Source organism: Anas acuta, chromosome Z (genome assembly GCF_963932015.1).
Source record: "Anas acuta chromosome Z, bAnaAcu1.1, whole genome shotgun sequence".
Taxonomy (NCBI): domain Eukaryota; kingdom Metazoa; phylum Chordata; class Aves; order Anseriformes; family Anatidae; genus Anas; species Anas acuta.
The window spans coordinates 65,699,096-65,719,460 of record NC_089017.1 but is presented as its reverse complement, the minus strand read 5'-3'; the positions used below and the strand labels follow the sequence as shown (position 1 = coordinate 65,719,460).

The window sequence follows — 20,365 nt, the reverse complement described above, 5'->3', positions numbered from 1 at the left end:
GTTGGAAAGCTGCCAGGCATAGAAGGACTTGGGAGTGATGGTGGACAGTTGGCTGAATATGAGCCATCAGTGTGCTCAGGTGGCCAAGAAGGCCAACAGCATCCTGGCTTGCATAAGAAACAGTGTGGCCAGCAGGGCTAGGGAGGTGATCGTCCCCCTGTACTTGGCTCTGGTGAGGCCGCACCTCAAGTACTGTGTTCAGTTTTGGGCCCCTCGCTACAAGAAGGACATGGAGGTGCTCGAGCAAGTCCAGAGAAGGGCGACGAAGCTGGTGAGGGGCCTGGAGAACAAGTCCTACGAGGAGTGGCTGAGGGAGCTGGGCTTGTTCAGCGTGGAGGAGGCTCAGGGGTGACCTTATCGCTCTCTACAGGTACCTTAAAGGAGGCTGTAGCGAGGCGGGGGTTGGTCTGTTCTCCCACGTGCCTGGTGACAGGACGAGGGGGAATGGGCTAAAGTTGCGCCAGGGGAGGTTTAGGTTGGATATTAGGAAGAACTGCTTTACTGAGAGGGTTGTGAGGCATTGGAATGGGCTGCCCAGGGAAGTGGTGGAGTCACCATCCCTGGAGGTCTTTAAAAGACATTTAGATGTTGAACTTAGCTATATGGTTTAGTGGAGGACTTGTTAGTGTTAGGTCAGAGGTTGGACTGGGTGATCTTGGAGGTCTCTTCCAACCTAGACAATTCTGTGGTTCTGTGAAGTGTAGAGTCCTGCACCTGGGAAGGAACAACCACGTGTATCACTACAGGTCGGGGAACGACCTGCTGGAGAGGAGCTCTGAGGAGAAGGACCTGGGGGTCCTGGTGGACGACAGGGTGACTGTGAGCCATCAGTGTGCCCTGGTGGCCAAGAGGGCCAATGGGATCCTGGCGTGCATTAAGAGGAGCGTGGCCAGCAGGTCAAGGGAGGTGATCCTCCCCCTCTACTCTGCCCTGGTCAAGCCTCACCTGGAGTACCGTGTCCAGTTCTGGGCTCCCCGGTACAAAAAAGACGGATCTCCTGGAAAGAGTCCAGCAGAGGGCCACAAAGATGATACAGGGCCTGGAGCATCTTCCCTATGAGGAAAGGCTGAGAGACCTGGGTCTGTTCAGCCTGGAGAAAAGAAGACTGAGAGGGGATCTCATCAATGTGTATAACTACCTAAGGTGTGGGAGACAGAGGGCTTTGGCCAACCTCTTTTCAGTGGTTTTTGGGGACAGGACAAGGGGCAATGGCCACAAAATGGAGCCCAGGAAGTTCCACACCAACATGCGAAAGAACTTCTTCACGGTGAGGGTGACGGAGCATTGGAACATGCTGCCCAGGGAAGTTGTGGAGTCTCCTTCTCTGGAGATATTCAAGGCCCGTCTGGACGCCTACCTGGGCAGCCTGCTGTAAGGAACCTGCTTTGGCAGGGGGGTTAGACCCGATGATCTTTCGAGGTCCCTTTCAACCCCTACAATTCTGTGATTCTGTGTGATTCTGTGCAAATGGTGACCTCATATCATTAATGAGTCAAATATGTGTATATGTGAAAAAAAAAAATGTTTTTCATTCCAGCCTCTTAAGTTGACAAATTTCAAGGACTGTATCACCTGCCTTTTAAGTAAATTATTAATCTCAAAGTCTAAATATGTACAGCTTATCAATTTAATACAAAGATTTAACTGAAAATTACAAGGGTTTGTGCTATACCTCTGTTAGCAGCAGTCTTCTTTGTCATGTTTGTTGATCTCTAGATTTTCTTGAGACTTTTGAAGATGTGAAGAATCAAGAGCTAGAACGAAAGGCCCAAATAGAAGCCAATATTATTGCACTCCTGGAGCACTCAAGCAGGGTAAGTGCATTTCTGTCCTCCCATGGCAACCTAGGCATTTAGAAACACAGAACAGGAGAATGAATGGTAAAAGCAAGGTTATTGTTTTTGTTTGTTTGTTTTTGTTTTTTTGTTTTGTTTTGTTTGTTTTTTTCCAGAAAATATATGCATAATAATCTCTAAGGAAGATCAAACAAGTACCATATATCGTTGTAGTAAAAAGATGTAATTAATTTCTCTTTATCCCTGGGGGTAACATTCTTTTGAATGTTAGATTATGCATGTGACTGGAGTAAAAGAAATGCATATATCATTCCTGTAACTTATCATTGATAAAATCAATATCATTCTATTTATGATAAACATTTCAGAATGTTGCAAATAAAACTACTGCAACATTTTGTTTATCTAAAGTCTGCAAATCTCAGTTCATGGGTATTTTATCATCACTAAGAGGTAAAACTAACAATATTTCATCTGTCTCCTCACTATTTGAATTATGCCTGAAATACCCTGCCATGTATATTTAATGTAAACACTTCAGAAATTGTTCCCGCTTGCAGTCTGACATTTTTTGAACTTTCAAAACATTTTTCCTATTAACATTTTTGTTCCTGCAGATTTTTTTGTTATTGTGGTTGTTGTTAGAGAAATCTTTTAGCTGAGTAATATTTTGATTATATCATCGCTTCAATTGTGTCTTATTCAATGTAATATACTGTTAAGGTATGTGTAAAGCAATTAATACTTAGTTTAGAAGAGATTTATGTGGCACAACAGTTTATCCTTATTGCATTTCTCTTTCATATTCATTGGTCTATCAGTACATTTTTTTATCAAAAGCTGACAGAATGAAAAGTCGTTAAATTTAAATTATTTCAGACTTTCTCCAGTATTTTCAGTCCTTGTGTTAGAAAAGCCAAATAACAGACTAGGAACTTGGAGAGAAGAGGGTTTGGTAATTGTCCAGTTACCATTTGTGGATTCAAAGATACAGCATGTTCTTGTTATTTATACTACACAGAATGTGAATTGTATGAAACAAATTTCATCTGTTACCAATCAAGAGTTGAAGATTATGCAGGAAGACCTCACTTTCAAATCAAATGAAATGCAGAAGTCACAGAGCACTGCTAAGAATCTGATTACAGGTGCGACCAACACTGAATTTTCAAATTCATTCCTTTAAAAAGTTAAAATGACCTAAGCACAAGAAAAATTACACTAAGTACAAGATCAGAGTTCTGTACTGAACTTGAAATGCTGTTGTAAGTTGACAAACATAAATTTGTATGAGTAACAAGTGGTTTATATTCCTCAAAAGTATTTTACTTACTATTAGCAATAAAAGATGAGCTTGCTTGCAGAAATACGTTTTCAATAGATGTATTTTAGTATATATGCAAAATGTCTCTTGAGACAGAAACTTGATTTTATTAATATTCACCTTGAAGTAAACATTCTTCGCAATGTTAAAACAGTTTTTGAGAAATACAACTAGGGACTTGCACCTAACCACATATTATTTGTAAATTTTATTCTTAGTATCACTTACAGTTTGTGCTTTTCTAAAGGGAAACTTCCCATGGGAGAATTAACTGGCAACAATGGTGAATAGCTCTCAAATTCATATTCTCAGGTTTTGATTCTTTGACTCTGAATTTTCATTTTGACTTAATTTTGGAAATACTCAAGCAATTAATTTTCAGTGTAGGAATTTGTAGGACTTGTAGTTTCAGAAAGCAGACAATACTTTTCTTTCATTTCCGCAACAGGTATCTATTTAGTTCTTTATTTGTACTGTTTATAGTGGAATTGTTCTCCTAATTGTAAACCTTTGCCAATATCATTATTGGTTCAGCAAGCCTTTCCTTGTTTGTTTGGCTGAAAGGAAGGGGCAGGAATGAAGAACCATAAATCTTTTTGTTAGAAGGCTATTACGTGCTGTACTTAGTAGTAATTTTCAAAATAGGGGCTTGTATTGTAACTTAAAGCAGATACGTGCAAATGAAAAGCTGTTATTCACAAAATACTGCAGAAACTGATTTTGTTGTGCATTTGAACATTTAGTGTTCATTTGTCTGCAAATAAGCAATTTGCAGTTATAGTTTAAAGAACTGGACCAGACCTTACAGGTTCAAATATGACTTTTTGTTCTTTCATGTTAGCAGTAATTCTTGGATTTTACAATATAGGGATGTTCCAGAAACACATAGCACTGTAGATGACATTATTGAAATACATAGTTCTCTCTTTGCAAGGGGATAGAAAGAAGTTGCTGTATATAATTTTCAGCAGATAATGTAAATTACTTAGAAGTACATTTCTGAAAGCAAGGAGTCACAGATACTGTAATAAACATTAGATTCTTTCAAAAACAGAGTGAATGTTCCATTTGCACAGTTGAAGTTCTTTGTAGCCCCTGAATTATAGCATGGTCATCTTCAGGATTTTTTTGTTGTTACTAAAATCTGAATTTCCATATATTTGTGCCATAACAAAGATATAAAAAGTCCATCGGCAAGCCCCTTTTTTTTAATAAAAAAAAAAAAAAAAAAAAAAGGAAGAAAGGAAACCATGAAGAGTAAACAAAAGTGCTGATGGCATAGTTTCCCAAAAACATTTCCCTGGGTCACAGTAGTTTGGTCTCAGAGTTTGCTACTGTGTACACACTGCCTGCGAGACGCTGCAACTTCATGGCGTATCAGAAGGAACTGGGCTGCATCCTCTTCCTGTCTCTTCCCCTAGAAGAGTTTAGAGGTTTTTTTGTTTTGTTTTGTTTTGTTTTCATTTAGGTTGTCGCTAGATAAGGATAACATTCATCCCTTCCAGTTTATTCCCTTTTCTCCAAAAAGTGTGAATGGGAAGGAATAGCCCACTGCTGTCTCACCACAGAATATCAGTTTATAGACAGAGCAGTTTTTTTGTCCTTTTGGGTATTTTGGCTTGTATGTTGTTATTATTCATTACATGTAAAATAAATCCTATTTAGTCAACTATATGTTACGTTGAAGTAATAGAATATTAATATTAGACTAATTATATTAAAAGCAAAAATGTTTTCATTAGGTCTAAGTAAGTCTTTAAAATGTAAAGTTGCTTTTCAGCTGTTTCCCTCTGATTTGAATTCTTTATGCATTTTTTTTATTGTTTCGAATGTTAAAGCTCTGAATTCTTGAGGTTGCTAAGCATTTGTTTGTCTTTAAACCACAGTGCCATAGGAACAGAATTAGTTCGGCGGTCTGTTCAGTTTTGTTTTAGGATCTGATATTGCCCAATAATAGCCACTGCAAAGTGAAGCTATAGTCAGTTATTCTAGATGCAAGCAACTTCTTTTCTTAAACCCTTTACAGTGGAAGAAGGCATAAACATTGATTCACAGACAAGCATTTTAGTTCCAATACTTTTAATTTTAAATCCTTCTTTTTGCCAGTATGGAAATGTTTAGAGTCTATATATATGCTCTTTTCACATGTAGGAACCTTTCAGTCTTACCTTATTGAACCATGCTACTCAGGATGTGCAACACAAAAATCTTGGCTTCCCTTTTTGTTTGCTTATTTTGAGGTTTCTGAAGACATCACAAATGTACTTTTTTATAAGAAAAAAAAAGTTTAAAAAAAGTTGACTAAAGCTAATATTTCACACTAAGAAATGTATATATGGCATAAATACAGAGGAAGAGAAATGAGTACCAAAATCTTGCTATATTAGGATTTTGATCAGGGGAGGTTTTTCCAAATACTTCCAACAATGAACTTGTTCGCGTTTCTAAAACCCACAGTTTTTAGAAAGGTGAGCCCCTGTCACATACGCACATCCATTTCCTTCTGCTGTAAAGATTTCTATTGCTTTGGTGAATATGGGAGAAACAAATTTCTACTGTTTTTCCAGGGGATCTGCACATACCTGAGTGTGTAAGCATAATGTTCAGTGTATGCCAAGTGCTGTTTCTTCGTGTTGTCTCATCCCTTCCAATAACTCACTTCACCTGGTACTTTAGAATTTAGAAAAAAAAAATTATTTGTATCATTATTCAGAGTTAAACACAGCTCTGAATCATAGGATTATGTAGCTATGTCTTTAAAAATTCAGGAAAATATAAGAATGGGAAGGCAAACACCCATCCAAAACAGTTCTACCCCTATCTAGTCCTTCCACGCTTCTAATTCCTTTCATTACCTATCTCTCTTACTTCTTTTTAGAGGATTGTCAGAAGTAAATGCTGAATATTGAAACACATGCTCAGTTTGTAAAATACGACAATTCTTATTACTGTGGAGATACGGAAGAATTTTCCTCAAGGAAAAGCTGGCAATTTAATCTCATAAAACTAGGGTTTAGAACAACAGAAATAAAGGCAATATGATACTAAAAAGCTAACAAAAATAAATTTCAAAATCTGTCTGCATTGTAAGTCAACTTTTGGTAAGGTATTACCACTGCCTTAAAACTTGAAATTGACTGAAGTTATGTGCAACTTTAACAATATAAATACAACAGTGTGATGTAGAAAATCACCACATTTCCATTATTGTTCACTTATGTAGTATATATTACCGTAACTGTAATTTAACAATTTGAAATATAGGATGATTGTGAAGATTGGATTTTGTGCTTTCATTCATGTTAACATTCCTATGTATATCAAGATAGCAAGAGCTGTTTGTATTACTCAAGTATAGCATAGCATAAATCTTTATATCTGGATAATGTATTATGGGGGAAAAAAAAAAAGTCCTATTATTTAGTGATTGTGCATTTGTTGGCCTAGAGAGTCAAAAATTGCAGATGGACCTGCAGAAGATGGAACTCCTAGAGGGCAAGATGACTGATGAACTGGCTTCTCTTAAAGAGAAAATTGAACAAACAACAGCAGAGTTAGAAGTCTATAATAATTTGCCAGCTCTGAAAGCATCAGGAGAAGAGAAGAAAAAGGTAATATTAGGAGTGAAGCATAGAAATACATGAAACACATGGGGATTTGTGTGTTTTTGAGCACCTGCAAGGGGGGCAGCCAGGCCTATGACTGGGGATCCTGACTGAAACAGGGTTTGCACAGCAGTGCAAATGAATCCAAATGCTTCTTAGCTTATATATGTGACTTATTAACTGGGTACATGTGGCAGGCTATCAGCTGGATACCTTTTGATAACTTCCTTCCCACAAAATTTCCCATTTATTTTACCGATTTATCTGATCTTTCTGCTGTAACTTATGACTACCCGTAAGATTGAGAATGTAGCGATCTAACCACAGAACCCCCCCCCCCCCCCCAAAAAAAAAGAAATCCTGTCCTTTCTTTGCTCTAATACAAACTCCATCTAGAACAGTTCCCATTTCACTTGTGATAAATTTTCTATAAATTCCTAACATCATCATTCACACTTGTGCTCTTATAGTACAGTCTAAGCTTACAACTTGTTCATCATAACCGCTGAATGTTATCATTGTGATAGGGCATGCATTGTTAGAGAAAAGCTGTGATTTATTTATGCATATGAGGTTGGAACCAGATGATCTTTCAGGTCAAACCAAGCCATTCTGATATGATCTTGTTCTGCAAGGAATTAAAACTATCATCTTGAAAGTTGAATAAAAACAATCTGTTTTTAGCCCACAGCAAATTAACTCATCAATTAATCTCTTTGTGTTTCTTTTTCAAATAGAGACTACAGGATGACAAAGAAAAATTAACAAAACGTAGTAGTGCTTTCAAGAAAATAATGGAACGCTTGAATGCACAGTATGAGACCCTGAAGAGAGAGCTTCAAGAGAATGAGACACATTCGCAGGTATAGCTCAGGAAATGTATCATCACTTCAGTTGTTTCTGTCCTATCATTGTTTCCTCATATGCGCTGTATGGGATGAATCAGCTTACTCCTTCTAAGGGAGATTTGGAAGCATGTGTTGTTCTGTTTTTAAACAGAAATTAGTATCATGCCAATAAATTTATTACAAGCTTTGGTTTCAAAGTTACTAAGAGCTGATCTTTCTGAGCTTAAGAATTGTGTGAATCTTTTAAGTGTTTGCATTGATTTTGCTCAGAATTCTCTCTCTTCCATTACTTAAGAAGTTTTGAGAACTAACATAGAAAGCAACTAAAGAAGAAAAAAAAAAGTCCTTAATAATTATATCAGATCACCTTCCTTTTAAAAGGTATGCTGCTAACTTTTTTCTTTGCAACCTGTGCTATTATTTTTCCTTCTTTTTCCCAATCCTTCTGTTCCTGGTCCTGGTAGACCACTAAAACTTTAGGGTTTGTTCGGGTTTCTTTAAACCCAAATAACTTTCATATATATTTACATTTAAATTTCAAATGTGAATCAGAAAGGAATATGTTTACAAACTTGTGGTCAGTTTTGAATCTTCTATTATAAACACTAATTAATTCTTATCATTTTGGCAACAGAACTTCACTAGGTGCGGATGCACAGAAGGAAAATGCATAACCTCAAAATAAGTGGAGAATGGGAATTATTTTCTGTGTTTCACTCATTTTTATTGCTTTCGGTTATTGAGAGCTTTGCCATTGACAGAAGGGCAAATAAAGTATATTCTTAAAACAGCTGATTGCTCTATATAAATCAAACATTTTGAAGTACAAATAGAGTTTACGTATCTTGAGGGTTTGGGTGATTTTGCTAGCAGTCAACTGTATAAGTTTTGGCCTTCAAAGAATAACTATAAAAGTGCACTGATTATTTCCTTTGATGTGTATCACGTTTTAAACCTAGGCCCCGTTACTGGCTGTATTGCAAGTAGCTACACCTACAAATGTTACAAGAAAAATTTTTAGTCAGAAACGTCTCACAAATGTCTCATGCTGTGAACCAGTGCACTTAGATAACTGATTCTTTGCTGTAAAATTTATTTGAAGTGAGATAGCAACTATTTCATGTTTTCTAGTTTAAGAATAAGCTTTTAAATAAAGTGTAGCAATAGCTTCCTAAATTGCTGCAGTAGTTCTCACAGAAAGTTTAGTCTCAGAATGATTTTCAGATTTTCTATTTAAAAATAACATCTACATATCTTGAAATGCAGAATCCTGAACAGTAGCATCAGAAAAACAAATATTATAAAACTGTATTGTAAGGAAGCAGCCATCGATATAATGTCCACATTAGTTTCCTGTTGATGCTGAAGTTATTGAAGAAGTGCCAGCAGTTAACCCACACTCTTGCAATCTTCTCACTGCAGCACCGTTCTTATCACAGCTTCTGGCATCAGACAGGAAACTTAACTATGGAAGAAAGGAAATTTCTTCTGTATAGCTCAAAGTCCAAGACATTGTCAGGAAATACTGTATCTTCAGTGATTTTAGATCTTACTGATTTTAAGAAGAGATCACTTTAATGATATGAAGTCTAATGAGAATTAATATCTCTCTACCATGTCCATCTTTTTTCCTCAGAGTTGCATACACATTTCTCTGTATGTACCATTGTAGTTATGCAGTGCTTTTATATAAATAGAGAAAAAGTAAATGTATGAAGTGCTAAATTACATAGAGACCACTGTGTCATTGGCAGCTTAAAAATCATTTAGCCATTGGTTATCTTTGTTTGTGAAGTAACCTTGATCTTATCAGGTGACAGAATGTAAGGTATTGAAGCATTTGGGGGGAGATTATTTGTAGAAAGTACATGTGTAATTATTTTCTTTTTTGGCTCTTTTTTGTTTTCAGCTTACAAATTTGGAGAGGAAGTGGCAGCACCATGAGCAAAATAACTTTATGATGAAGGAATGTATCCTTTTATTTACGAAATACTGTAAAATTCACACACTGTAGTAATTGAGGAAGAAGGCTGTTTCCTCCATCAGAATAAGGCAGGACAGAATGGGGAGCAGAAGGCAGAGGAGGGCGGGAAAGGCTGTGCTTTGCAATATCTGTTTAAACACTAGACATTATATATAGCAGAACCTGCATCTGTTGTCTGAAACAATTTTAAGCTGTCCCAAAGTGCAAGATTTGTCTTGCTGTCTGCATTTTTCCTGTTGGGTCAGTTTTGTAATTAGGTTTCATATAAAGATCAACTTTGTAGCTGTACAGTCTTACCTGAATTTATCCAGCGTTCTGAATTATTTGAAAATGTATATGGAATGGTGAATGACGAAAAAGTAAACAATGTGTTTTATGCATTTAGGTGTTTCTTACAACATAAAAGAGGAAGTTCATATCAGAGGGGGAAAAAAAAACAACAGCTAAACACAATAAGATCTGACAAGGAGATGCTTTAGCTAGGAAAAAAAGTGGGCTGGGATGGTAAACTGTGTTGTTGCTCTCTCATTACATGCTGCTAATTAGAGGTACATTACACTGTCTCCCTGACTAATCCTTCGCTGTGCAAGACCTTCCAAAACACCAGCAAAAACTTGCTGCAAGTGATTTTCATAAGATAGGTTTTTAGCTATCAAAAGAAGTGAAGTTTCTTAGATTTGATAGTTCTTATCTTGCACTATTTTCCATAGCTATTATAGAGATCTGAGTGTGGCATATCTGTTTTATTTATTTAAATTCAAAGTTAGGGGCTTTGAATTCAGTTTAGTAAATTCCTTTTTTAAAAATTATTTAGAAAACAAAAATTTTGAAATCTCAATGATGAATAGAATCATTATATGTTTATAGTACAAGTACTGTAGTAAAAGTGAAAGCAGAACTAGACTGTATCATCCAGCTCTGTGTGTTTGACAATGGATATTGCTATGCACCTGAGAAAACATCCAAAAAAAATATTTCAGGCAATTCTATAATAGTCTAGCCATCAGGATGAGAAAAAAAATGCAATGTAGGATCTGCATATAACTTTATTTTTTCATATAACAAATATCCCATTTCTTACATCTGATAAGTGCTCTAATTCTTAGGAAAAAAAAAAAAGAAGCAACATAATACATCTTGGACAAAGATGTATTTTATTATCAATCTCTTTGCTAGTAGTGATTTTCTTTTGATATATGTTTATATATTTTGTTTTTTAATTATTTCAGAATATTATGTGGAAAATATATAATTTTAATAATTGCTACTGCATTTAAAGGCTAGTAGAATGATTTATTTCAAGTGAAGTAATTTTTTTTCCTTTTTTTACATTAAAAACAGTAATAGTTTAGTGCAGGTTGGATTGTTCTTTGCACAAAGCAATAAGGAACAAATGTTAATGACTTTGCTTTTTCAGGTTCATAGGAGAAAATACAGCTATCTTAGGATATTATGTACTTTTGACCTGTGGGCATCCTTCTGTTCTATGAGATAGGATTAGGTGAGTGTATGCAGACAGACCTTTTCTACGCTTGTAGAAAAATGGTCTTCCTTTGTCAGTGATGTGAAGCCTTCTGGTGAGCTGTGGCTCACCACCTCATGGACCCAGTCATTCCTTGACAGATAACAGGGCTCACCAGCAAGTACCAGAAGAGACTGCTGACATTAACAGAATAGAACTGCAGCTGTCTCCCTCTGTGGAGAAGGCTATGCAGGAATATTTTATTAAGGTGAGAATTTTGGACCCTATGATAGTCTAAAAAGAAGAAAAACTTAAGAAGAACCCAAGAGAAAAAATGTTCAGAATATTAAAAGTTTTGCCTAACATGGTACAATGTATCACCTACCTATGCAAGTGCAGATGCTTACTTAAACAGGTTTTTACATCTGCTTTGGCTACTGGAAAGAAGGGTCCTGTTTTTTTGGACTGGGATTTTTCTGGCTAGAGACCTGAAGTGCCAAAACATATAGTTTTAAATAGCTGAGTGCCTTGGAATGGTTTTGTTTGCAGTGTAACAATGGGCAGTCTTCCACAAGGGACCTATTGCCTATACATATGAAAACAAAATTGACTCAAGTATGTAAGCTCTTTTTTATCATGTTTGGCATGGGATGGTAGCTAGTAAATTGCTGTAATTTTTTTACAGCCATTCAGAGTTTTTTCCATTATTTGCAACTCTTGATAGTTTTTGCAGAAGGAAACTTACTGTATTATGTTTCTCTTATGATCTCTAATTATGCTAATATTTATACTGGCAGTTTGTTTCCTTAATTCTTTTAATCAGTCATAGCAACAAAGAGTCAGGAGAGTGACTACCAGCCAGTAATGAAGAACGTGAGAAAGCTGGTCACTGAATACAACAAAGCTCTCATAGAAGCTTTACAGAACACGAAGAGCTGAACCCAGGCACTTCCTTCCTGCCCCCATGGACCAACAATGAGGGATGTGCAGAGGCAGCATGGAAAGCTGAGCCACTGAGCTCATGTGCTCACGACAACTGTGACAGATGTTCTTAAAACTATTTTTCCAAGTTTATAAAAATCACAGATTTTAGTAGTACTCCTATTTTTTTGCAAGGTTTGAAAATATTTAGAAAAAAAAAATCACAAACTGTAGAAACATATAGAACTAGAAATACTGCATAATAAGTGTAAAATCATCAGAATGTTTTACTGAAGCTCATTGCTGGATTGTGAAGATGAAGTTTGCTGTAGGCAATGCTTTACACATGCTTTACACAATGAATGTCTAATTGTCTTTTAGTCCTACCCCTGATGATCAGTGGGATTTTTCCCTGAATAAGGACTGCCCAATGGACTCTCAGATGCATTATCTTAAATGAAAGCATGTAAATTAAGTGGTAATATGCCTTTGCTATTTAAATAGCAATTCATAACAAGTAAAGGAAGTATGTAAGGACAATAAGCAGCCTCTTATGACAGAATTCTTTCATATTGTAAAGTCTTAAAGCAAATTTACTTTAAGGATCTGTCAGCAAATATTCATTTCCCAAGGGAAAACTGACTAACTTGTAGAGCATGTCCTTATTTCATCTTTTTAATATAAGAGCAGAACTATGATAAAATGTAGTGAAATATAGCTAATACTGACCTTGTGCAGAGCATTTTAGTTTTGTGGTATTCACCCGTAAAGGAAGTGAAAGGGAAAATTACTTGCATTTTCTGCAATGTTTTTTTTTCCAAGTTTTTTCTTTTTTCTCAAGCTGCAGTGTCATATGTAAACCCAACTTCAAGATAAGAACATTGAATAGAGATTCAACGTAGAACAAAAACAGGACTGATCCATAAATAATGTGCATTATGATATATACATGTCAGAAAGCATTAAACAAAATTACCAAGTGTGTATTTCCCTCACATTGTACATGTAATGTAATTATAAACTACCTATTGGTAACTTCCTCTACCTTCCACGTTGTAAACTAGTCCTGACCAAGGGAAAAAAAAAAAAAAAAAAAAAAACTAGGTAAAATCTAGGTAAAAATCCTAGACAGACAGTAGTCTTAAAAAGTAGAAAAAGTAGTTAAAAAAAAAAAAAAGTGAGGTGTTGGATATAATCTTACTACTACCTTAGAAGAGTTCTCATGTAAAAGAAGACTACTGTGTGCTTTATTTCATAAAACTGGGGTTCACAAAGAATTAGAAAATTATCTGTCTGTTACAATATAATTTATAAAATATAAAATATAAGTGTGGTTTTGTCCTTCGGTTTCTCCAAATCTGTTACCATCATTTTGAGTATATAGCAGAAATATGTAAAACAAACATACTGAAGGATCTTGCAGAGAACACCGTGTTTCCAATTTCAGCTCAGTAAATGCTGTTGTCCTCTATATTTATGTCTGTATAATATTTAGAGATAATGGAACAGGATTTCTATAAACCAAGGGATGTTATCTAGGGGAAATTCCCACTAATGTCTCTTCCTTCCTGACAAAGTTTCAGCTATTCCAGAGAGAGCCCATTATTTGCTGAGATAAAGTTGAAGTCTGATATTCTCACCAATCAAACCATCACCTAGTGAGATCGCCTCCTGAATTCCACTTCTGCTACAATAACATATTTTAATGAACAATGGAAAGAAGTTGCAGACTGAATAAACAGGCCGCTTTAAATTCGCTTTCACTCAAGGCAGGGAATGGTTTTATTCTTTAGCAGTGATTCTGTTGGATAGCAGAATAAAATTTACAGGATTTGGTTGTGTTTTGTAATGTTCCCTTGTGATAAAAATGCTTTCTCTAGCACCCTGATTTTTCTTTTGTTCTGTTGAAGGCCTCCGGGTTGCCTATTTCTGTCTGAGAACCTTATTGATCAATCCTTCTTTTAATAACTCATCCTTTTGGTCCTCAGTCATGCTCATAACATCTTTGGCTCATGAAGGGGCTCATCTTTGAGCCATGAAGGGGGTACTAATCTCCCGTCAGGAGATCCCGTCCTCATTAATAAATCATTCCCAGCTATGATCTGAGCTACTGTGTGTATATCAAGACTCTTAGGACAATATCACAGGTCTCACTACCTGGCAATAGTTTACCCATTTTATGCTATGCCTCTAACCCGAGAGGACGTGGATTAAGTGGTGGTATGTATGGGTTGAAGCAACTTAGAAACTGTTCTGCTCACTTGTCTCACGAGGGCTGAGTAGAGGGAAGGATCACCTCCCTCAGCCTGCTGAAGACAAATCTTCCTAATACAATCTAGAATATTATTGGCCTTTTTCACTGTGAAGGTGCACTGCTGGCTCATGGTCAACTTCTTGTACACGCGGACCCTTAGGTGCTTCTCAGCAAAGCTGCTTTCCAGCCAGTCACCCCCCAGCCTGTGGTGGTGCGTAAGCTGTTGCTCTTCGGGTCAGGACCTTTTCCAGAAAGGCATTTACCTTTCTGGAACTTTTTGAGGTTCCTTTCTGACCATTTCTCCAGCCTGTCAAGGTCCCTCTCCCAGTGACATAACCAGTGGGTGTATCAGCCACCCCTCCCTGCTGTGCATCATCCACAAACTTGTTGAGGGTACACTGTCCAACCATTCAGGTAATTAGTGAAAAGGTTAAACAGTACTGGCAGCAGTACCCACCCCTGGGGGCACCACTACTGACTGGCCTTCAGCTGGACTTTGGGCCACAGATCGCACAGTGAGCCCTGAGCTAGTTTTCAGTCCATCTTACTGCTCAGTTACCTAACCCATCCTGTATCTGTAAGGAAATTATGGAAAAACAGCATCAAAAAAGCCTTGTTCAGGTAAACACCTATACCACTCTCCTTGACCACTGAGCTAATTACTTCATTGGAGAAGTCTGTCAGGTTGGTTAAATACATTTTCCCCTTCATAAATCCATACCGACTCTTCCCAGTCACCTTTGCATCCTCTGTGTGTCTGGAAATGATTCCAGCATTAATTGCTCCATCACCACCTCAGAGATCAAGGTGAGACTGATGAGGCTGTAGTTCCCTGGCTCTTCTTGCTCTTCCTGAAGATAGGAGTGATGTTCTTTCTGTCTTCAGAAGCCACTCCCAGTCACCACAGATAAAAGAGAATCAAAGCTGTTTCTTTCAAATTGTGTTGTTTCTTTCCTTGTGTTAGTGGGCTTAGAAAACAATATGCAGTGTTCCTGTGAGCAATTTCAGACACGCGGAACACTGATACATTTTTAATTATTTCTGTCTGATAGTATTGGTTAATGCTTCTTAATGCTGCAATGTGCTGCTTCACAACTGGAGGAATACATTCCCAAGGTGAAGTGGTTGTAAAGTCTTTCAGTATATTTCCATTTTTCTGCTGCAAGCATGAAACAAAAATACAAGGAACAAACCAGACCACAATGAAGCAATAGCAATGAGAAAATCTTATTTTGAGGAGACAGGTGGATATTAAAATGCTTGCTTTCATAGAATCACAGAATATCCTGAGTTGGAAGGGTCCCACAATGCTTATGGAGTCCAACTCCTGGCACCAGATAGGACCACCCACAAAACAGTCCCTACACCTGGCAGCATTGTCCAAGCACTTATTGAACTCTGGCAGCTCGGTGCCGTGACCACTGCCCTGGGGAGCCTGTCCGACTGCCCGACCCCCTCTGGGTGCAGACCCTTTCCCTAATGCCCAGCCTGACCCTCCCCTGTCCCAGCTCCATGCTGTTCCCTCGGGTCCTGTCGCTGTCCCCAGAGAGCAGAGTTCAGCGCCTGCCCCTCCGCTCCCCTCCTGAGGGAGCTGCAGGCCGCCATGAGGCCTCCCCTCGGCCTGCTCTGCTCTGGGCTGAACAAACTGAGGGACCTCAGCTGCTCCTCATACATCTCCCCCTCCAGACCCTTGAGAAAGCATCTGGATGCTTGCTAATAGTTTTATGTCTTTCTTATACCATTCTTCTTAGTATCTGCTTTGAAGTGACTGCCTTAGAAATATTTTTGCCTCACACTGATAAGGCATCTGGGTGGAGTGGACATCACAATTGTCTAGAGTGAAAAAAAAAAATAAAAATAAAATCTTGGATCCTGAAAAGAGATCGTAAAACTAGAGTTTATATGCATACATTCACAACAGTGAATACTAGCCGAATGGTGTAGACAGCAGTAGGTGGCAACTCCAGCCAGAGAAATGCTGCAAAGTGCAGGTTAATCAATGGGAAGGAGAACTGAATTATTTCCAAAACAAATAGTTGTCATCTTTTTCAGTTAGGAGGAAGGAAGCCATTCAGCATTTCATAACCACATAGATGATTGGAATTCAAATTCCAGCTTTGATCAATCATTTGTTGGGATTGGCAGACATTTAGAGCAGAGGAAGAAGCATTTCTTGCCCTTACTTGCAATCTAAACTGATTCTCATTTCAGGAAGAAGGACTAACCAGACAATATGCCAGAAAAGTGAAATGGAGGAAGCCTCCCACATTTAAAAAAAAAAAAAAATGAGGCAGAAATGTAAAATGACCTGCTCTGTTTCCTCTTGTAAAACTAATTCCTTGAAAGCTACATTCATTAAAAGTGACTAAGCTTGATTCACTGACCATGGGTATCTTTGGATCAGGACCAAGATTTCTGCTCTGCAGCAAAGAACAAGTAGGGTGCAAGAGGTCTGTCTTGGACACACAACATGAGTTTGCCCACCTGCAGTAAGGGTAAGGGGGACTCAATACATCTGAAAATTAGAAAGAAAAAAAATATGCTTATAGTAGAAAGTATCAAACAGTACTATCATTCATACTATGCATGAGAGACAAAACACCAGATTAATGCCTTCAGATTTTCACTATCCTTCCTTTTCCTTGTTTTTCCTCTAAATTAAATGAGGAAATGGTGTTTAATGGGTGGACTTGTGTTCAGGTTTGCTGTATTTAAAATTATTCAGCATTATTGACCTTAGTGTACAATACTGAAGTCCTTTATTTATACGTAAATCTGCATTTTAAGTTCTCAACTTAATAAAAAGGATTGTATTTCTTTCACACTTCCCTATTTCAAGAATGTCTAAAACTGTATTGTTCAAATACTCAAAAACATTACCATTTAGAAATCTTCATCTCAGAGAGGAGAGGCTGAATTTAAAGCCAGAGCTTTCCAGTCAAGGAACTGTGAAGGAACAGATCACCAACAGTGACTCTACTGTTAACCAGTACAAGATTTTAGCCAGTCTGAGGGGATGTAAATTTGAAAGCCAAGGAAGGAGACAGCAAATTTCTCACTAAGTTGCACTTGCCGAAGGCTGGTGATCTGCGCTGTATTTTTGAATGAAAAAGGGATTGTTTATATTTTGGGGGAATTGTTTGACAATATAACAAATGAGTTAAAAGTTGATTCAAATCTTGGGCAGAATCACTATAAAGTTTAGTAATGCAGCCATTCAAATCAAAGTTATCATTAGAATCAAATCAAGAGAGAGATGATTTCAGTGAAAAATAATGGATCCTGCAAACAGGATTTTAAGAATAAATATTTGTAATGTTGAAGGACAAAAACACCACCCCTGAGATCTCTTTAGTGTGACCTATTTCCTGGGACTTGGAAGCCATAGTCAGATCTGCAAACATCTTGTACATTAAGTGGCTTACACAATTAATCTTTATTTCTCCAAACTGCACAGATAAGAAATTTGCCTCATTAAGTTACAGCTATTCTCTGAAGACTTATTTTAATTGCCTGACATAATTTGCGATGATTCAGTGTTAACATCTTAAAGGACATTTGGATCTACATTTGTTACCATTAAACATACTACAGCCTCATTCATCCTTCAAAATGCACTGTAGAAAAAGTAAGTAGAAAAACAGTAATAAAGAAAAGAGAGGAGAAAAAATAAAAGCTCTGTGGTTTCTGCTCACCTCATGTGGGATGACTTCTCTTCTAGGCTGCAGAATCCCATTTGTCTCCAGACTTCTTTTAACTTTAGGGCAGCAGGAGTATTAAACTCCCTTACGCTTGTACTCCTAGAACCTGATCCAATCTTGGCAGAGATACACAAGCACTTAAGTTAACTTAGCACATGTTCAGGATCACCCCTTTTGGCATGCATTTTAAAAAAGAGAGCAGACATGCTCTAAAACAAGGAAAGAATGGGGTCAAAAAGTACTGACATCAAGTATGCAGGTTTGTCCTTTTCACCCACACAGTGGGATAAAACTAACTTTCTTCTTATTTATGTGACTTTGTACACATTTGGAACCGTCAGTGGCCAGCATCACTGCTGGTCCCTCACTTCTTACAGTTTCACTCTCCAAGAAATTCTTAAACAGAGTTGATCCCATCCATCAGCAAAGAATTGGGAAACAGGAATTATTTTGTTTGTCTTCTGCTAATGGCTGGTCACCCTAAAATCTACACAAAGCCTCTTTCAGCAAAATACAAGTGACTCACAAAGCTTCCAGAATGCAGGCATCATGCCTTATTCAATACGCTTGATATCCTTCTCAATGCCTTTACTGATACAGAGGATTTAAAGGACTCCTGTATTGTTTCATCAGCTGAACCTTCCCCTTGAGAGAAACCTGAGGTTCCCAAAGGGTCCCGTGTACGATTCCCCTGTAGAAAATGCCATTTTGTTTCATTTACATGGAAAACAAAAGAGCAAAAGCTCCCTTTGGCTAAGGCTATCCTGCAGACTGCTCAGACTCAGCCACTTCCAACACTGTGGTCTCCTGAAGACCCAAGAGAAGGACCTTTTTGACAAGAAAACAAAACAAAACAAAACAAAACAAAAAAAGCTGAGCAAAAAAAAAAATATAGCTCTACCTACACACCACAACAAAACCTGTTCCCCCTCCATCTTCTGTACCACCAGTGCCTGGCATGGGTCCGCAGCACACAGCACAGGGACAGCTCGTGTCCCCGGCTGCTGCCCCCACTGCCAGGGCCCAAACCAGGGGGCTGTCAGGCTGTGGTCAGCCCCAGTGGCATGGGTTGTTTTGTGGGGGACAGCCAGGTCTGTGTAAGGAAGGCAGCTTAAAAGCCCATAATTTATGAGCCTCTGCTCCACTTTAGCTGATTGCAGCGAGCAGTACTCCTGAAGGTGCTTTACGGCCTCCTGCTAGCACATATTAACATCATGTCAAGGACAAAGTAATGGCTTGCTTCCAAAAAGCATAATACATCCAGACACTGCGGGAGGATATGTGTTTTCTGCTAACACATCTACCTGATTAAAGAAGTACAGAGTAGCATTGTTTCTTTTTCCTCCTCACATATTTCCATGTGCTGCAGTGTGCATGAATGGATTGTCCTTGAGACAAGCGTGCTGCTTATCTAGAAAGGAAAGCCTGGTGTCAGGAGTTCACAGCACTTGACATATCATAAAATTAGCTTTCGGCAAACAGAGTTATGAAAACCCAAGTTTAACGTTAGGATTATATCTACGTGTCGAAAGACAACTTGTTTCCCTGCTTTAATTAATTTAAAGATGCGTGCACGCTGCCTTGATGGGTGTGTGGCTAGATGTGAATGCTGATACGTGTTCACCAACAAGACTGATGCTCCTGAGGGAATGCTTCAGAAAGCACACAGGGCTGGGCAGGCTTTCCGACTCCCCCAGTGCCTTCGGAATAGCCAACGGATGTTGCTTATGGGGTGCAAACACTGCTGTGAACCCACTTGAGGATGTCCCACAGGCATGTCCATTGGTCAGCCCAGAAGCCAACAGCCTCTATTAGCCCCATGTGCAAGGAAAGTGGGAGTAACTCAATGCCTTGTTTTACTCTTCCTGCCATCCTCACTTTCAGCCTTGTTTCTTTTACTGACAATATGGTTTTGGGGGTGAGGGAAGACACTTAAATATGTCAGACACCTACATATGGGCAAATCAAGCCAGAACAGTGAAATAGTTTAAATTCCAAAAGCTTGTCACATGATTAATTCTAACTTCAATGGGAGCAAAAATCAAACTGTGATGTTTAAATGTGTTCCAAATAGAAACAGATGTGAGCTTAAGCACTTATTACGCATTAAGTAATTGCCGAATCTTAAAATATACACATATAAATAGATGCTATTCGAAATTTCAACAATGAAATGATAGAATGAAACAAAACCAAATGCATGTACCTGATGAGGCTGGTATCCCAATCAAATTCTACCCCTTCCAGTTTCAACACGAATTTGCATTCTTCTTGTATCTGTGAAATATTATGTGTCTAGGCTAGCTGTTCGTATCCCAGAGATAGCTACATTGTCAGGGCACATTAAATGACCAGTAGGCATAAGCTTTTTTTGAATAAGGGTGAATACTCATTCAAAAAATAGTGAATTTCTCCCACAGCTGACCCAGTCACTTATACATACTATAAAATCAGTATCATCTGCAGTCCA

The 20,365-nt window shown here is 37.9% G+C and overlaps 1 protein-coding gene across 1 annotated transcript in view; it reads left to right on the top strand.

Moving 5' to 3' along the window:
• IFT74 (intraflagellar transport 74) overlaps positions 1-13,828 on the top strand; it is a 41,759-nt gene extending 27,931 nt beyond the window's left edge. The window contains exons 14-19 of the mRNA XM_068667923.1: positions 1,717-1,814; positions 2,818-2,944; positions 6,568-6,731; positions 7,463-7,588; positions 9,483-9,543; positions 11,843-13,828. Of these exons, the coding sequence (XP_068524024.1) occupies positions 1,717-1,814; positions 2,818-2,944; positions 6,568-6,731; positions 7,463-7,588; positions 9,483-9,543; positions 11,843-11,958 (692 nt within the window). The 3' untranslated portion in view covers positions 11,959-13,828. The remainder of the gene's footprint in view (positions 1-1,716; positions 1,815-2,817; positions 2,945-6,567; positions 6,732-7,462; positions 7,589-9,482; positions 9,544-11,842) is intronic.
• The last annotated feature ends 6,537 nt before the right edge of the window (positions 13,829-20,365 follow it).